Source organism: Ammodytes marinus (genome assembly GCF_949987685.1).
Source record: "Ammodytes marinus genome assembly, chromosome: 17".
Classification (NCBI taxonomy): Eukaryota; Metazoa; Chordata; class Actinopteri; order Uranoscopiformes; family Ammodytidae; genus Ammodytes; species Ammodytes marinus.
This window is the reverse complement of record NC_137221.1, coordinates 25,398,875-25,415,156: the sequence shown is the minus strand read 5'-3', so window position 1 is coordinate 25,415,156 and position 16,282 is coordinate 25,398,875. Positions and strand designations below refer to the sequence as shown.

Below are 16,282 nucleotides of genomic sequence, written 5' to 3'. Positions count from 1 at the left end.
CTTACACGGTTGGAAAAGGTGTGCTTGGGCACATATGCTCATGTACGAGGACAAGTATAGAAGTCAGCGGCCCTGCCATCAGTTTATATGCGACTTATCCCTTAGAGGGACATAAAAAACAATGTTTCATTTGAGTTGGTTTGATGCAGAGGTGGAATGTTCACTGCAGATTTGGCCAGATGAAAGTATCAATAAAATCAATCATAAAAGCATAGACCATATATTTAGTTTTGAAATACTTCTTTAGGACATGGATGAACTAAACAAGGTAGATGAAGGAGTCCTCCAGCTGCAGCACACTGATATTGCATGTTCTTCTGCCTGCAACATACAGTGCCATACAGTATATCCAAGGCACCATTTTGATCATGGTCTTGTACCTTTCTAATTGTGTTACTTCTTTGTTCATTTTGGTGCAGCTGTAGAAAGCAAAATACTGAGTCACATCTGTGAGCCGGATGACGCCATGGCATTTCTACCCAACTCTCTTCCACCTGTGGAGATCCACCCAGAGGTTCCAGAAGACAGACGCACCAAACAGTTCCCACAGGAGAAGAAAGTACAAGTAATGACTCTTTAATCTTATTTGGAACAATTGAAAGATACACTACATACCTTCCGGTCTTCAAGTGACAAAACAACATTCACATCAGTTTAAAAAAATAGTTGACCTCACATTTGAAATACTCATTATTTGCTAAAAAAAAAAGCATGATGATGACTGACATGATGTGGAAGACCAGCATTATATCACTGGTGAAGGGGGCTATTCTTTGCCATGCTAGGTGATGAGCTGAGCTTAGAGGTCAAAATTAGTTTGGTGCCACCAAAACCATCAAGCTTCATCCTATGGAAACCAACATTTAAAATTATACATTGGAAATCGTATTTTTTTCTAATTTAATTTGATGTATGATGTGTTGTGTAACAACATCAATTATAAATGTGTCTGATCTAAGCACCTCTTCTACTTCCCAGCTCGAAATCCCAGTGAGGACAGTCACAGCCCCTACTCCGGAGTCCCGTGAGTCAGGTAGATCTGACCAGAACCTGCTTGATACTAAACTACTGGTGGAGCCCACGGTCAATATCACTTTGACCTCTCCTGGTGTCAGGGGCCAGCAGGGCCCTGGAGGGGCCTCCGTGGTGGTCCAGCAAGGCCCTGGGGTGGCCTCTGTGGTGGGTCCTCACACTCCCAATGACTGGCGGCCTGAGGCAAAGAGTACACAGGCTCCAGTCAGCACTTCTTCTCCAGCCCTGCCGGACTCAGCAATGCCAGGTAAAGGAGCAACCTTTGATACACTTTGACTTACATCAGACTGAATTTGACTGTTTACACTGTAACATTAAAAAGCTAGGACAACTCAAATTTTCAAGGCAACTGTCTTTGCTAGATATTTGAAATTTAAGGCAAACCCGAACTCTTTGCCAGCTTTACTTTTTATACAGATACACGAGCTGATTTGGGAACTCTATGAGCATGGCTGATGATCTGCAAGTTAAAATAAGGGTCAACAGTGAACCAGGTAGTTTTTGGACGCCCTCTGATTGAACTCATTGAATTTTCAAACATACTAAATCTGACCACAAGAATTGGGACAGCCTAAATTTTTTTCTACCATACTAAATAGCAGAAAGTATGGGTATTGGATACACACAACAACCACAGTTGAAATGACAGTGATGCTTTTCTTCCCTCCTTTTTAATCAAACCAAACATTTCATTGCACCCTTCTTGTCCCTTTCAGATGGGGGGTGCAGCCTGCCCCTGGACCCCGGTTCCTGTCGACAGTACATAGTCAGATGGTACTACGACTTTGAGGCCAACGCCTGTGCTCAGTTCTGGTATGGAGGCTGTCAGGGCAACGCAAACAACTTTGAGACGGAAGCCAGCTGCCGCAATTCCTGCGTGTACACGTAACAGACTGTGTGTTTGGAGAGAAAGGGTGTGTACCATGCTAACCTGCTCCATTGCAACACTGAAGAAACACACCGGACTTCACTGTTTGATAGCGCTCAGGCTAACAGCTGCTGCTAGCCGTACGTGGGGGTCATCCCTATGTTCCCACAGCCCGATGCTCCCACAGCCCTATGTTTGCCTGACAGTGGCGATTAGGTTCAGGCATCACAGCTGGGTGGTTTAAGGTTAGGGAAAAGGGACACGGGAGAGGTATGAATAGGAGTGACACACTCCCAATCTCACACACAGAAATACTATTCTCTATTATATTGTTGGATTACTTAGAAATGTGGGACCAACGGGCCTGTGGGAACATAGCCACGCTCCCCTGTACATCAGACAGATACTATGGAGCAGACTGGACCCTCCTCACTCTCTCTCTCTCTCAGGCTATGTTTACACTGCAGGTGCTCCTGCTCAATTCTCAACTGTGACACATGTACTGGCCTTTTAACTTGTTCAACATATCATCCCAAATTTGCAAATTACTTCCACCTTCTTTCAGTTGCTATCTAGCTGACTTTTCAGGCTAAAGGCACTTGCACACTTATATATATATATATCATGAAACGTGAGCCGGTTGATTACATACATTTTTTCAGAAATGTTTGAATAAATATGTAAAATTTGGCATGTGGAACTGTAAACCAAAAAGCTAGATGATGGCCGTACTGTTTTAATTGGTATTATTTAAGAGTTAATGGGATGGAATGGGAATGTTAATAATAAAAAAAGAGGTGTCACATCCCTATGTCACAATCAGCAAATAGCATGCATTTCATGTAGTTAATACACGTTTCTGATTGTTACTGTGGCAACTGGTTTCTGAATTGTTAACACTTATGTCTCACAAATCTGTCTGGTTATGCCATGTCATAATACTATTGCTTGAGAAAAAGCACAGGGCAAAATTGAGGTACTTTCACCTGCAATGTGAATATAGTCTATACTGTTGTTACAGATTGATGTAGTGTATTGAGCCAACAGTGTATAACGCATTTTTCTACTTGATTTTAGGTTATTTTAGTTATTCCTTTCTGGGATGTCTTGTCATAGATTGTCATTGTGGGTCACTGTTTGTAGATGTTTATTTAAGAGTTAAGAGATAGCTTGATAACTCAACACACTGTACTCAATTTATTGTAATTTCACATTATGTTTGTATATGTGCACATGATGTTGTGTTCATTTCTTAAGTTCTATAGTTGTTTAGCTGATCAGAACATTAACCTCCATTATATTGAATGTTGTACGGAAAGAGACACACTTGACTGTAAAATATATTGTTTTAATGTTTGTGCCAGAAGGAATAGTACACTTAGAACGTGATAGTTAAACAGAACAAACAAAACTAATTTTTTAAATAAATAAAATACAATTTCTTTAAGAATTCAAGAACTTTTTTCAAAGGTCCAACACATATGACATGACATTGAATACACAGACCTGGTACATGAAGTTGTCCTGAAGAGCCTCTGGCTGAGGCTCAATACTTACACACAATTTACGATAAGATGTATAGACTTTGACATCTTAAAGAAAGTCTCCAGCCTAACGCAAACTGTAGATGTTGTGATTTGGGGGTTTAAACCATTGGTTACATTACATTACATTTTATTTAGCCGACACTTTTATCCAACGCGACTTCCATTAAGTGCATTCAACCATCATCATCATCATCAACATTTATTTAAACAGGCAAAAATTGCCTAGAAACAAAGTCTTATTTAAGCAATGGCCTGGTAGGAGGTGAATGACCTCCTGGGGGGGAAAGGGGAGAGGGAGAGAACAAGACAACACTGTACTACCATGAAGGTACAAACTCAGAACAACAGGAATATCGGAGGTACTATAGCTTCAAATAAACCAAACTACAAAGTGCCACATGTAAATGCTACATGATGTATCAAGTGCAATTCCACCAGTATGCCACAAGAGTTACATAAGTAGGTGGATACACTGCTGTGTGTGTGGCAAATCTACAACTACAATGACCAGCCATGCAAAAACTGAAGCGTGGAAACTTTAAGTTGCAGTGTTACAGGGTTTTATTGGTCTGAGCATTGATGCCATGCAACCAGCTAGCACAGACTTTAGGAAGTGAATGAACAATTAAGATAAATCATGTTAATTACTAAGCGTTGGAGGTACTGCTAGGTGCCTTTTGTTACTGCTGGATGGAGAAAAGCTAGCCTCTTCTCCATGTTTCCAGTCTTTATGCTAGCTAGGCTATGTTGTGTCAATCTTCTTATTACACTCTCGACAATGTATAACTGCATTTCCAAAAAATCCGATAACCCAAGCTGATCCTTTATACTTTGCAAGTCACACAGTGACCACTTTTTATCCTGGCACCCGTCAAAATATATTGTAAAAAATAAATAAAAAGTCCATGTTTGCTAGATTCAAGATTCAAGATTCAAGATTTTTATTAGTGTCCCAAGAGGGCAAATTGGTTTACAGCGAGGAGAGGCGACAACACATAACAGTACAATACAGTGACGGACAAACATCACTACATGTACGCAGGCCTGGGCACTAAAGTGCAAGAATCAGGGAAAAACCAACTCAACAAAGTCAAAGTGCCCGTGCAGACACAGGTCTTACCGTCATAAAATAAGATAAAATCATAAAATAAAATAATATATCGAGGCAGGGGCAAAGGAAAACTTGTATCTGTTTTTGGTGGTCATAGGGACACACAGGCGAAGGACAGATGGCAACACCCTGTATTCTGAATAGAGAGGGTGGGCACTGTCTTGTCGTATGGACCTAGATTTTTTGAGCAACTGTTTGCTATAGAAAGGATCAAGGCCTTCTAACTGGATACCAGTGATTTTCGCAGCAGTTTTTACTATTCTCCCAAGAGAATTGTTGTCCTTGGTAGTGAGGTTACCGTACCAGCATATGATAGAGAAGGAGATGACAGAATGAATGTAAGCGCTGTAAAACAATTTCAACAGGCTTTTGTCAACATTGAATCTAGACAATTTTCTAAGACAGTAAAGGCGTTGCTGGCCTTTCTTGCACAGCATTTCAGTGTTTACATCAAATTTCAAGTTATTATCAATGATAGTGCCCAGATATTTATAACTGGACACGATTTCCACAGGCTGGCCACAGATGACAGTGTTCTCGGTGGGATGGGGGCCACGTCTGAAATCTATACAGAGCTCTTTTGTTTTTGAGATGTCAAGTTCAAGGAACGCATCATTGCAGCAGGTCAGGAAGTCCTCTGTAACCTGGCCATGCACAGTCTCATCATTATTGAGTAGGCTGACAATGACCGTATTTGATGATGAAACGGTTGTCATGGTTACTGCAACAGTCATCAGTGTATAAAATAAAGAAAAGAGCAGAGAGAACACAGCCCTGTGGCGAACCAGTGGAGGTGGACAGAAGGCTAGACACTGTTGTGTTCACCTTAACACTTTGGGATCTTTTAGTTAAAAAATCCAACCCACTAAACAAGGATCTAGGCTAAAGATGTTAACTAGCTTGTCAACGAGAACATGGGGCTGGATCGTATTAAAAGCCGAGGAGAAATCGACAAAAAGTAGCTTGGCATGCTTCTTACTGCCTTCAAGGTGTTTAAAAAGCAGATTGAGAAGAGTAGCAGTTGCGTCCTGGACGCCTCTTCCCTCCCTGTAAGCAAATTGAAAAGGGTCTAGAAGGCAGTTGGTTTTTGCAACAAGCTCTGATTTGACAAGCTTCTTGAACTGCTTCATGACCAGGGAAGTAAGGGCTACGGGTCTGAAATCGTTCAGTGATTTTGGATTATTGCACTTGGCCACGGGTACTATAGTGGACTGTTTCCAGAGGGAGGGTACTATGTGCTGGCTGAGAGATCTGTTAAAAATCAAATTAAAAATGGGACCCAATTGATCTGCGCAGGTATTTAATAAGCGGCCACCGATGTGATCGGGGCCTGGACCTTTACGGGGGTTGCATTTTTTAAAACAATTGGTCACATCCTGTTCCTTAAAAAAATGCCTGGGGGGGGGGGGGGGGGGGCAGACAGAAGTCTGTTTTTGATCACAGAGTGCTGGGAAGTGATCCTAACAAGCTTTCAAAGTTGGCAAAGCTTTTGAAAACCTAAATGGGCTTGATTATATTTAAACATGTCCATTAACATTCAACTCTCCTGTCAAGATATCCGAAGGAGCTATATTTGGGTCAAGTGAAAGTCTGTTTCACAAAGTCTGACAAACAGTGTTGTAATAGAGCAAGGCAACCCTAGATCCATGTTGACATTTTTACCCATTAAAAGGTGTTTTACTTATCCGAATCGAGGGTCCAAGGACAGAGGGTGTGGTATGCTGTACAGATTGACTTGACTTGGAATCAAGGCATCTTAAAACTTAATCAGCCATACAATAAACCGTTACAGTTAGAGAGAATGAAACTGTTTTGGCTACCGGCTCTGAATCCTGCAGATAGCCTCAACCCCTCTCCCAATAAGTTCAAAGGTTGTTGTCCAGACACCGACATTTTAAACGGGCTTAGTTGGAGTGTTCAATTCCTTTTTTTCATCAGGATTGAATCTGTATTTGTATCCATACGGCCTCAGATGGTATGTCATGTACTCCAACACATATTGCTGTAAAGGGTAAATGTAGTGAAATGACACAGCAAAATCTGAGCAGCAGCCTGGGCCCTGGAAGGGGACAGAAACACATGAGAGATTAGCATCAGTGCGTTCAAACAGCAGTTTACAATTTTAGTGGAGCGGCTTAGTGCTTAATTTCATCAGAATCTTTCCGTTGAGGATGCATGCATGAGAATTGGCATGAGCAGTCTCTACCCATCATTACGGTAGTAGAGTATACAGTGTAAATAAAAGAATATTTTTGGAAATGACATCCAATCATTTCTGATGTTGTTTGTGATCACACAATTGAACAGTAGCGATCGCGTGCAGCCGCAACGTTACATTTCAGCATGACAGAAACCTGCTCAGCGGTACAGATGTGAGGAAAAACTCCTGTTAATAAAAGAAAAAAAGGGAAGCGACACCAATAGGCTAATTCATCTGAATGTAGAGCATATTCACGGTAGGCTATAAATGTTTCGGTGTGTGGCATTGGGGTATGCGACACACTTTCCCCTATGTGAAATAAACATTCAAATAAGATAAAAACATAAATGTTAGTAGAGTCAATGTGAGTATTCTAGCAAGCTGTTGTTAGCATATAGGCCTAGCTTAAACCACAAATATGCCCAAGTTAACCTTGACACAGCGTGGTAGCACCAAACAAGAGCATTGATTTTGGACGATAATGGAAAAGTCAAATGTACAGTTATTTACAATCAGCAAAGTTTTTCATTAAATGCCAATGAGGTTTTTAAAAAAGAAAGGTGAATATGTGATGTGGATTGTACAACAGGTAGGGGTATTGTTGTGCATACCTCTATTATAGTATAGTATTCGTATTGGAGATACCAAGGCCGTGGTCTTGGGGGCTGTCTGATCAGGTAATAATCTGGTGGATAGGGATGAAATGTGTGTCTCCCTTGCACGTCTCTGGTGTCCGCCGGCTCCACCTTCATGGTCTCCATACATTTCCCCAGAGCCATGTCCTCTAAGTCGGAGAAGTGGGTACATTCCCCTGTGTCGAACCCTCGGACAAACCTTCTCAGCGCTTCCTTACTGAGGACATAGCCTGCTCCCCCGCTCATGTAGCCTTGATCCATGAAGGGGTAATACCTCCTCCCCAGGTACAGTGGCTTCTCCGGGTCGTACTTGGACAGGGTGTGGCGTAGGTTTTCCACCACCACGAAGGTGTCATCGTCGGCTTTGAGGAACCAGTCGGCCTCCTCCAGGTGGTGCTGGTGGATGTACTGCAGGGCTCGGATGGTCTTCCAGTACAGGTTCTCCCTGCCCTCGCTCACGTTCAGCCCCACCGTGGGGAAGTCCGTCTTGACAGAGCTCATGTACAGCACTTTGTGGCAGCGCTTGGCCCACGCTCCCCTGATGTGTGTGACCCGGGATTCCAAGTTCTTCGGCCCCGTCATGATCCAGCACAAGATCCGTGTTTGGTGAGATGAATTAGCTGCTGACCCGTTGTCCAGATCTTGGAGAAAAAATGGACAGGTGTCAGAAATAGTATAGCATGTACATTTAGATATGAGCCAGTATAGGTTTAATTGTGGAATGCAGTGATTCAGCTTCATTTTGTTACCACCACCCCCCATATATAATATTTGTATTAAATGTTTAATTTTTACTCTTTATAGCTTTGTATAGAATATATGGCACTGGCCACTACACAAGAAGAAAGTTTCTATCTTTGAGAGTCGAAAAAAAATTATTATAGACTCCCACAAAAGTAATCCCTCTCTTATGCTCCAACATAATATGTGGCGGTGTGTTTATCTGCACAGTGCTCCTCTGTCTGGTTGTATTTTATATAGTAACATTTGTTGCTACCTGCAGGGCCCCGCAGTTTCCAGTTAGACATACAGTACACAAAAAACATATCCTAGGCAGCAGCTAGATGGCAGCAGCCGTTACAGTGAGCCACTGAGCTAACTAAAGCTAACCCCAGTCAAGGAAGTGGAGAGAGGTGAGAGAGCTGGCCAAGCGTCTAGTGCCTCAGCTGCAGAGTGCAGCGCCGTAGCAGCACAGGGAGCGCCCTCACAATGTTATTGGTTGAGGGTTCGACACTCTCCACGTGCACTGCTCAATTTTTGGATGCCTAGAAAGATCCCGAAGTAACAAAAGAAACCAAAACAAAGCAAATACAGAAAGGTGTTGGGGGTAAACACTCCACCACACATTCTAGTGGGACAGCAGTGATAATTGAGTCGGATAACTTTTGTGTGACTATTTTTAATGAATAATTTCATTTTTAATGAAAATGTGGAATAGTCAACCTTTAAAATTTAATGTAGGCCTACTAAGCATGTAATTGATAAAGCTGTTTTGAGTCTGACTTGTCGAGAATAAGAGCAATTAAGGTTGTTTGGCTATATTTTTGACTGAAAAACAGGTGGAGGCATACCCCACTTCAGCCAAATCATGCCTCAACACTGTAACTTCATTTCAAGAGATTTTGGAATGGAATGGTTTTACAAGCTCACGATATGGGTCGTTTAAGCTAGACTTTCAGTTGAATGTCATACAATAGCTTGAGTTTAAAAAGTGGATGCAGGTGGTGCGGAATAATGTATGCAGGCAACCCTCTACACTCAGTAATGACACTTTGAATCAACCAATTCTTTTTTCACAGTTTGTTAGATCGACTCTGACCCTCAAACTTTATTTAATAACCTAAATTCACTAAAACTATCGGAGATCCATATGCTTTAAAACACACCCACAAAACACTAAATAATTCACCCTAAGATATTTTTTAGAGATTTGAATTGGAAAAATGCTAATACTAATTTAAAACATCTTCAAATTATATAATAATACTTGAATTCAACCAAATATAAGGCTAATTGAATCGAATGCCTACCTGTGTGTACATGCTGTGAATGGTGGGCTTTGACTTGACGTTCGTCACCGCTCACAAGATGGTCTTTTGAGAAGTTTGACTCCAACAGAAAGCGAATGCAGAAAAATCCCACAATCAGTCCAGAGGTGGTAATGAACTTTGACCTGAGGCGTGGCATCCTCCTGGTTTACCTGTATGAAACTAATGCAGGATCAAACAGTTAGTTCATCGATAACTTTGTGACACTTTTTTCTTTGTCTTCAGCCAGTTTATGCTCAAATTAAAGATGTTTTAAATTGAATTATTTGGACAGCTAGCAGCAAAGAAAAAAATAAATAAATGGAAGAGCCGTACTTACATGAGTTGTGTGAGTATTTTCAATGAGAAATGATGTTACCTCATTAGGAATGACCACTCCCCCACCCAATCTGCATTCCGCTGTCCTTTCTTCCTATAGAAAACAACAAACGCAGCGCACACACACACACACACACATGGAGCAGAGAGCCAGAGCCCTGCACGCACACACACACACACACACACTGACACTAGTACGAAATCACTTCAGGTTTAAATCCACTGTATAGAAGCAAACCACGCCCTACCTCACTCCTCTAGACAAAAGAGAAGAATGAAAGAGGTAGAGGCGTTGAAAGTTCATTCAGGAACGTAAACTGGTTCAGCTGATGATGTAGAAGTCAAACCAGATTTACTAGATCTTCTGCATCTTTCCAGAGGGTTCAGCAGCATGTGAAATATTTTTAGAGCCCTGTATGGTATACTGCTTATATATGGAAAGACAGAAATGCAATCTATTTGAGCGTAGGCTACAATACGGGAACACCCTTACCATGTGTTTACATAATTGTAATATGACCTGACACAATGAAAGAGCCAGTGTGTCGAAACAGACAGAGAGAGAGAGAGAGAGAGAGAGAGAGAGAGAGAGAGAGAGAGAGAGAGCTTGGTGTCATTTGTAGGAAACAGGTTATTCACTCCTACAAAATGATACACAGGTAACCAGACTGATTGAGGCTCTGGTCATGGCTTGTGCACCAATCGGAAATGCAAATTTGTCCGGATTAAATTATTCAAATACAATCGTGTAGCCTGCAAGTAGCCTACGCTCCAAATCACAAAGGCACATGGTGACATAGGGAAGGAGCAACTGTACTCAGGCCCAGTTGAGATTATTGTCAGTACCAAAAAAGTGAATCACATTACCCCAGTTCTGAGGTCTTTACACTGGCTTCCTGTCACCCAAAGAATTGATTTCAAAATATTGATGTCGGTTTATAAAGCCCTAAATGGTTTAGAAATCTTCCTTGTGTACGGTACAGGGCAACTTTGCCTAGTGTGAGTGCGCCCTTGGTTGAAAAAGTCTTCTTTGTTAGGTGTTTTCTGCGAACCCACTTTCAATGGAGATGGGAACCAAACACTGATACTGACACTTTATTCATCTAAAAAATAATTTAATATATACAAAATATTTGGCACATGGATTTCTGTTGAAACTCAATTTTTATTAGATGTATAATACAATGACATGTGCACACACATTACGTACAGGATCGCAGAGAGTGACAGAGAGAGATATTCACAGATTTTAACAAGAAGTGATTTTGACAACAAACTCTCCAGAATCACTGACTCCACCTTTCAGGAGGAAAGTTAAAGTGCCGTAAAAAAGTTTTGCTCCATGGCTGAGATAGTAGTACATTCCTTTGACTAAACTTTATAAATTCATAATGCTCACACAATTAAAGAGCGTAAAACAATCCCTTAGCCAGTCGGTGAAGGCAGGCCCTGGACCAGGGGAATGGAGCTGGGTTCAAGATCTGGAAGCTGTGAATGCGATTGTTAGCCCCAACTTAAAATGTTGACAGATGTCGAATGTGATGTGGCCTCATACCTCAAATCTTTGCCCGTGATTGATTTGTTAATTATTCTCTTCATTTGATTGCATTCTGAAAGTATATCATTTCTGACCCACACCTACCTGAGCGCCTCAGAGGGAGAGGGACACCTTGTTGGCCTTGCATGTGACTATATTGTCCTCTTGAAATATTTGACCGGAAAGAGCTTGCCGAGCTTGGGTTAAGTGTTTTACATGGCCACCTCCTCTACTCACTATTGCCGGCACCAAACGCAGCCATCAAAATATCCAAATACTGTACATAAACTTTTACAACTACATATAGTTTTACAATATATTTATGAAGACCGGGTATCTGTGTCACTTTTTGCTCCAGCACTTGCAACTCACTGTAAAAAAAAAAGTTTGAGAACTGTTCAAAATCCTACATAAGTTTACTACAAATGGCTCCAATATAATTAGGAGTATACAGACCTTGTGACTTGATGTCAAATACATGGTGTTCCCTTGCTACAAAACAAGTTGTGGTCATTTTGAAACAACACAAGTGAACAGAGGCCACACAATGCAACATGCTTCAAAAGGAGGTTTAATAAAAATAAAGAACAATTTATTTTTCTCTGACTTGCCACTTACACCAATCCCTGTGTGTTCATCTGTGTATATTCTTAATCAGTCCCAAATGAACGTTGGCGTTAACCAGGTAGGTTGGAGGCAGTTGCCATATTATTAGACTCGCAAAGCCAGACCAAACTACAGCAAGTACCATATTATTAACAACATTGCCCTGATGTCCCCCTGAGGCTATGTGGGTGTGTTCTACTGCACCTTTCCATGGAATCTGGGGCATTGTATAGGCTGTAGCCTAATGTTTTGCATATCCAAGTAAACGTCATACAGATCAGATACAGATAGTCCATAGTTGACTAATGTCACAAGGCTTCTGTAATTGCCAGTGTGTATAAATGTCCAGGGAACTTTGCAACCACATTCAGTCGTTCACAAATGCAATTCAATTCAAGTTCAAATAACTTTATTCTTCGATCACAACGCCTTGCTAGTTCATGATTGTCCAACTGATCTTGATGCTCCCTGTTTTGTTTAAGGATAAAAGAGTGACAGTGAGCAGTCTACTGGTGCATCTTTCACAAAGTTAAACATGTGACAGGTGAGATAATAAATGATGAACTATGTGGAACCACAAACTGTACCAATTCCAATTTAGAATACACTTACCAGACTGACATACACCGCTGCAATTTGAGTTTAAACCACATTGTGCAACTTCATCTGCCATCAATAATCAATTATATATACCAATATAATGTAGCCTGCATACCTATCACATACATTATTTTAATATGTATAACTAAATGGCAATGTAGTCCTTTATGTGGGGTACTTAAAACAGGCTTATAACAATTAAGCAATACACAGTTCATGGATTAACTGTTACACACCTTGATTTCCGATTGGAGTGACAGAGGAATGAACCAATAAGGCATGACTGATATGGCATCATGACTAAAGCAAGCCAAGATGGCTGAAATATCCCGGCCTAATACCTTATCTTGGTTTTGTGAAATAGGCCCCTGGGTTTGTAGTAGGGCCTACACCCCTGAGATGGTAGCAGCATGCAGACACTAACACTGTGTGACATTAGATTAGAGTTGGTCAAATGTTTTATTTCTATTGTATATTATGTATTAATATTTTTACAGACTTGCTTTTACGTGATGCCATCTACTTATTCTTTTTATTCTCTTTCTCAATGTCTTTTTACCCTAGCACTTATTAATCTTGTTTAGTTTGTCGTGTGTGTATGAGTATGTGTATTTATCTTTTTGTATGTGTGTTTTTTTATTAGTATGTATTTATTTGATTGTACTTGCTCGTATGTATTTTGTTAAAGCACTTTGTTAACCATTATTTTTAAAGGTGCTATATAAATAAAGACATTATTATTATTATGTATTTTAATCTTGCCCCTGTAAAGCACTTTGAATGGCCTTCGGTCTGAATTGTGCTATAGAAATGAACTTGCCTTGCCTTACCTTGCCTTGTTAGCTTCACACGTAAAGAAATTCAGCCAGTGTTGACAGAAGTGTTCATCATAAAAAACCAACATCACATTGGCACATGAAGGAGTTTGCCAAACCATGTGGGCGAACAAGTGTCTCGTCAAACAGGAACAAAGCACAAGGTTACACAACCTGATGACGACAACCCAGCAGCAACCTGCATGCTGGCAGAATACTGATGAAATAGTAATGTATTATTTCTGCTCCGTCTGTCTTTGTACCTGTATTTGAACAATAAAGAAATTAAATCAAACTGTCCCACTGCCCTCAATGTGAACTCCAAACTAAAGAAATTGAAAATGTGCAGAATAGAGGACATAATATACAATACATAAAAAATAATTGAATTTGTCAAAAGAAATTTGGAAATTTCACTTAAAGGTGCTGTAAACAAAATTATGTTGGCCAACTTCCTGTCGGTGACTGCAGTAAGCAGTCCCCTCCCTCGTCACAACATTAATGCACTGCGGTCTTCAAGCAGCGAGTTCAATCAAGTGTGATACAACATGATAAAAACCATCAAAACAGACATTGGGAAGGATTTTTCCCTGCCCCGCCATTGTAGGCACATAAACATTCACCCATCTGTTGCTCTGCACGTGTACCGGCACTGAGACGGGCGCGGGTTTGTAGCGTTCGCTCTTCTGATTATCATTATTATATTCTTCTGGTTATCAGTAATGGGATCCCCGAAAAGTTTATTTGCTGATTACATGCAGAGCGGGTGGCTGAGAGATCGTCTTTATGAGACGTGCACACTATATAAGTGATCACTGTAGGAATAAAGAGCGATTTAACACTTAAAGGCCTACTTCACCGGTTTGAATATGAAGGTGTATTGAATTCTGAGATCCTATGTAGTATAAATGTGCAAAAAAAATTAAAATCGGTTCATCCTAGCCTGAGAAAAGGCAGAAAGAGTGTTTTTTTTAACCCTATATTTCTCTTTCTCGTGACATCACAGAAAGAGAAATATAGGGTTAAAAAAAAACGTACTTTGTAAATATTACTGTGATGTCACAGTAAAAGACATCACAGTAATATTTACAAAGTAAGTTTTTTTTAACCCTATATTTTCAGAATTCAATACACCTTCATATTCAAACCGGTGAAGTAGGCCTTTAAATTAACGTAAATAAATCGCTTACTTCACCTTTAAGGGTTTCTTGAAGGTCTAGGCTCTATACACAATAAGCAGTTTTTTCCCAACTCAGTTTTGATTTGCGGCACCTCAAAAAACAGCCAATCCGGTGATCTGGTCTTGTACTGTATAAGAGCTCCATGCAATGGGAGCTCTAGGGTTATTTTGTAGTTATTTTCTATAATGGCTTAATAAGCATACATGCTCTCCCCACTGAACTGAACACATTTTTCAACCGGTTTGACTCACAGGATTTCACAAAAGACTGCATGCAAGCACTACAGGCTCTCCCCCCAATAGATCCCAATGAGCCTGCCCCCTTCACAGTGGAAGAAGTTCGCCACCAGCTCAGCCGGTGCAACCCATCCAAGGCCCCAGGACCCGACGGCATCCCAGCAAGGGTGCTGAAGACCTGTGCTGCTGAGCTGGCTCCAATCGCCCACTCCCTCTTCTGTGAATCCTACCTTACAGCCACAATACCCCTCCTCTGGAAAAGTGCAACCATAATCCCGGTACCCAAAAAACCACGACCCTCCGAACCAAACCACTACCGCCCCATCGCCCTCACACCCATAATCATGAAATGCTTTGAAAAACTGCTGCTCAGGACCATCCTCCCATTTGTCAAACCTCATCTGGACCCCCTTCAATTCGCCTACAGGGAAAAAAGGAGCACAGAGGACGCTGTCGCCTGCCTGCTGCATCTTCTCCTCCAGCACCTAGACTCCTCAGGCAATTTCGCCAGGATCCTCTTTGTGGACTTCAGCTCCGCCTTCAACACCATCCAAAGACACCTGCTCATCCAGAAGCTTCACCACCTCAACACTCCACCCATCCTGATCCATCTCCTGCACAACTTCCTCAGCGACAGACGGCAAGCTGTTCGGGTAGGCACATCCACATCACCCACACTCACCACCAACACCGGAGCCCCCCAGGGCTGTGTGCTTAGCCCTTTCCTCTACACCCTTTACACTAATGACTGCACCAGCCCCTCCCACACCACCACCTACCTCAAATACTCTGACGACACTGCCATCCTCGCCCTCCTATCAGACAATAACTCTGTATCAGATTACCACAACACTATCACTCACTTCTCCCAATGGTGCACACATAACTTCCTCCATCTCAAAACAAAACAAAACAAAAGAAATAACAATAGGTACCCCATCACCCCAGCCCCCCACTCTCATCAACAATGACACAGTAGAAACAGTTGACAGCTTGAAATACCTTGGACTCACACTGGACAATAAACTCAATTTCGACCAGCACACAACGGACATTCAAAAAAGGAGCCACCAAGGACTGTATGCCATCCGTAAACTTAAAGGACTCTATGTTTCCCCCCATCTCCTCCTTCTGTTGTATCAAAGTATTGTCCAGCCCATCCTGCTCTACTGTTCCATCTGCTTCTTTAACATGCTCACTGTCAAAAACCGTGTCAAACTCACACGTGTCAAAAACATAGCTGCCAAAATAATTGGTCTCCCCACACCCACACTGTCAGAACTGAATCTCAAGGCCATCTCACGCATTGCATCCACAATAGCACATGTAACACTGTTGAAATTGGCAAACTGTCAATCAAATCCCTTGAGCCAACCCCCATTCCCCAGGTGAACCAAATCAGCTAATTAAGCATTCAGGCAGCAGGACACAGTTAAAACCCCAGTCAATCAGAACTTTTGGAAGAGAAGCACAACACAGGAGAGACACAACCAAACTTACCAACCCTGGAAACAAAACATACTTACCTGGACTGTGACTGAAAACATG

General features: G+C 41.5%; 2 protein-coding genes across 3 annotated transcripts in view; one reads left to right on the top strand and one right to left on the bottom strand.

The window, feature by feature from the left end:
* Positions 1-1,921, top strand: part of col28a1a (collagen, type XXVIII, alpha 1a) — a gene marked incomplete at both ends in the record, with an annotated part of 33,565 nt that extends 31,644 nt beyond the window's left edge. The window contains 3 exons of the mRNA XM_080045913.1: positions 420-565; positions 979-1,279; positions 1,749-1,921. Of these exons, the coding sequence (XP_079902039.1) occupies positions 420-565; positions 979-1,279; positions 1,749-1,921 (620 nt within the window). The remainder of the gene's footprint in view (positions 1-419; positions 566-978; positions 1,280-1,748) is intronic.
* A 1,174-nt stretch (positions 1,922-3,095) lies between these two features.
* Positions 3,096-10,050, bottom strand: c1galt1a (core 1 synthase, glycoprotein-N-acetylgalactosamine 3-beta-galactosyltransferase 1a). 2 transcript variants are annotated; one of them, XM_080044967.1, is made up of 4 exons: positions 9,800-10,050; positions 9,424-9,603; positions 7,370-8,034; positions 3,096-6,617 (listed from the first exon to the last, which is right to left on the bottom strand). In XM_080044967.1, exons 2-4 carry the CDS (start codon positions 9,578-9,580, stop codon positions 6,453-6,455), a joined length of 987 nt encoding a protein of 328 aa, XP_079901093.1. In that variant the 5' UTR covers positions 9,581-9,603; positions 9,800-10,050; the 3' UTR covers positions 3,096-6,452. The 2 variants fall into 2 exon arrangements, with proteins under 2 accessions (XP_079901093.1, XP_079901092.1); XM_080044966.1 differs by having other exon boundaries at positions 3,098-6,617; positions 9,761-10,049.
* Positions 10,051-16,282: the final 6,232 nt, after the last annotated feature.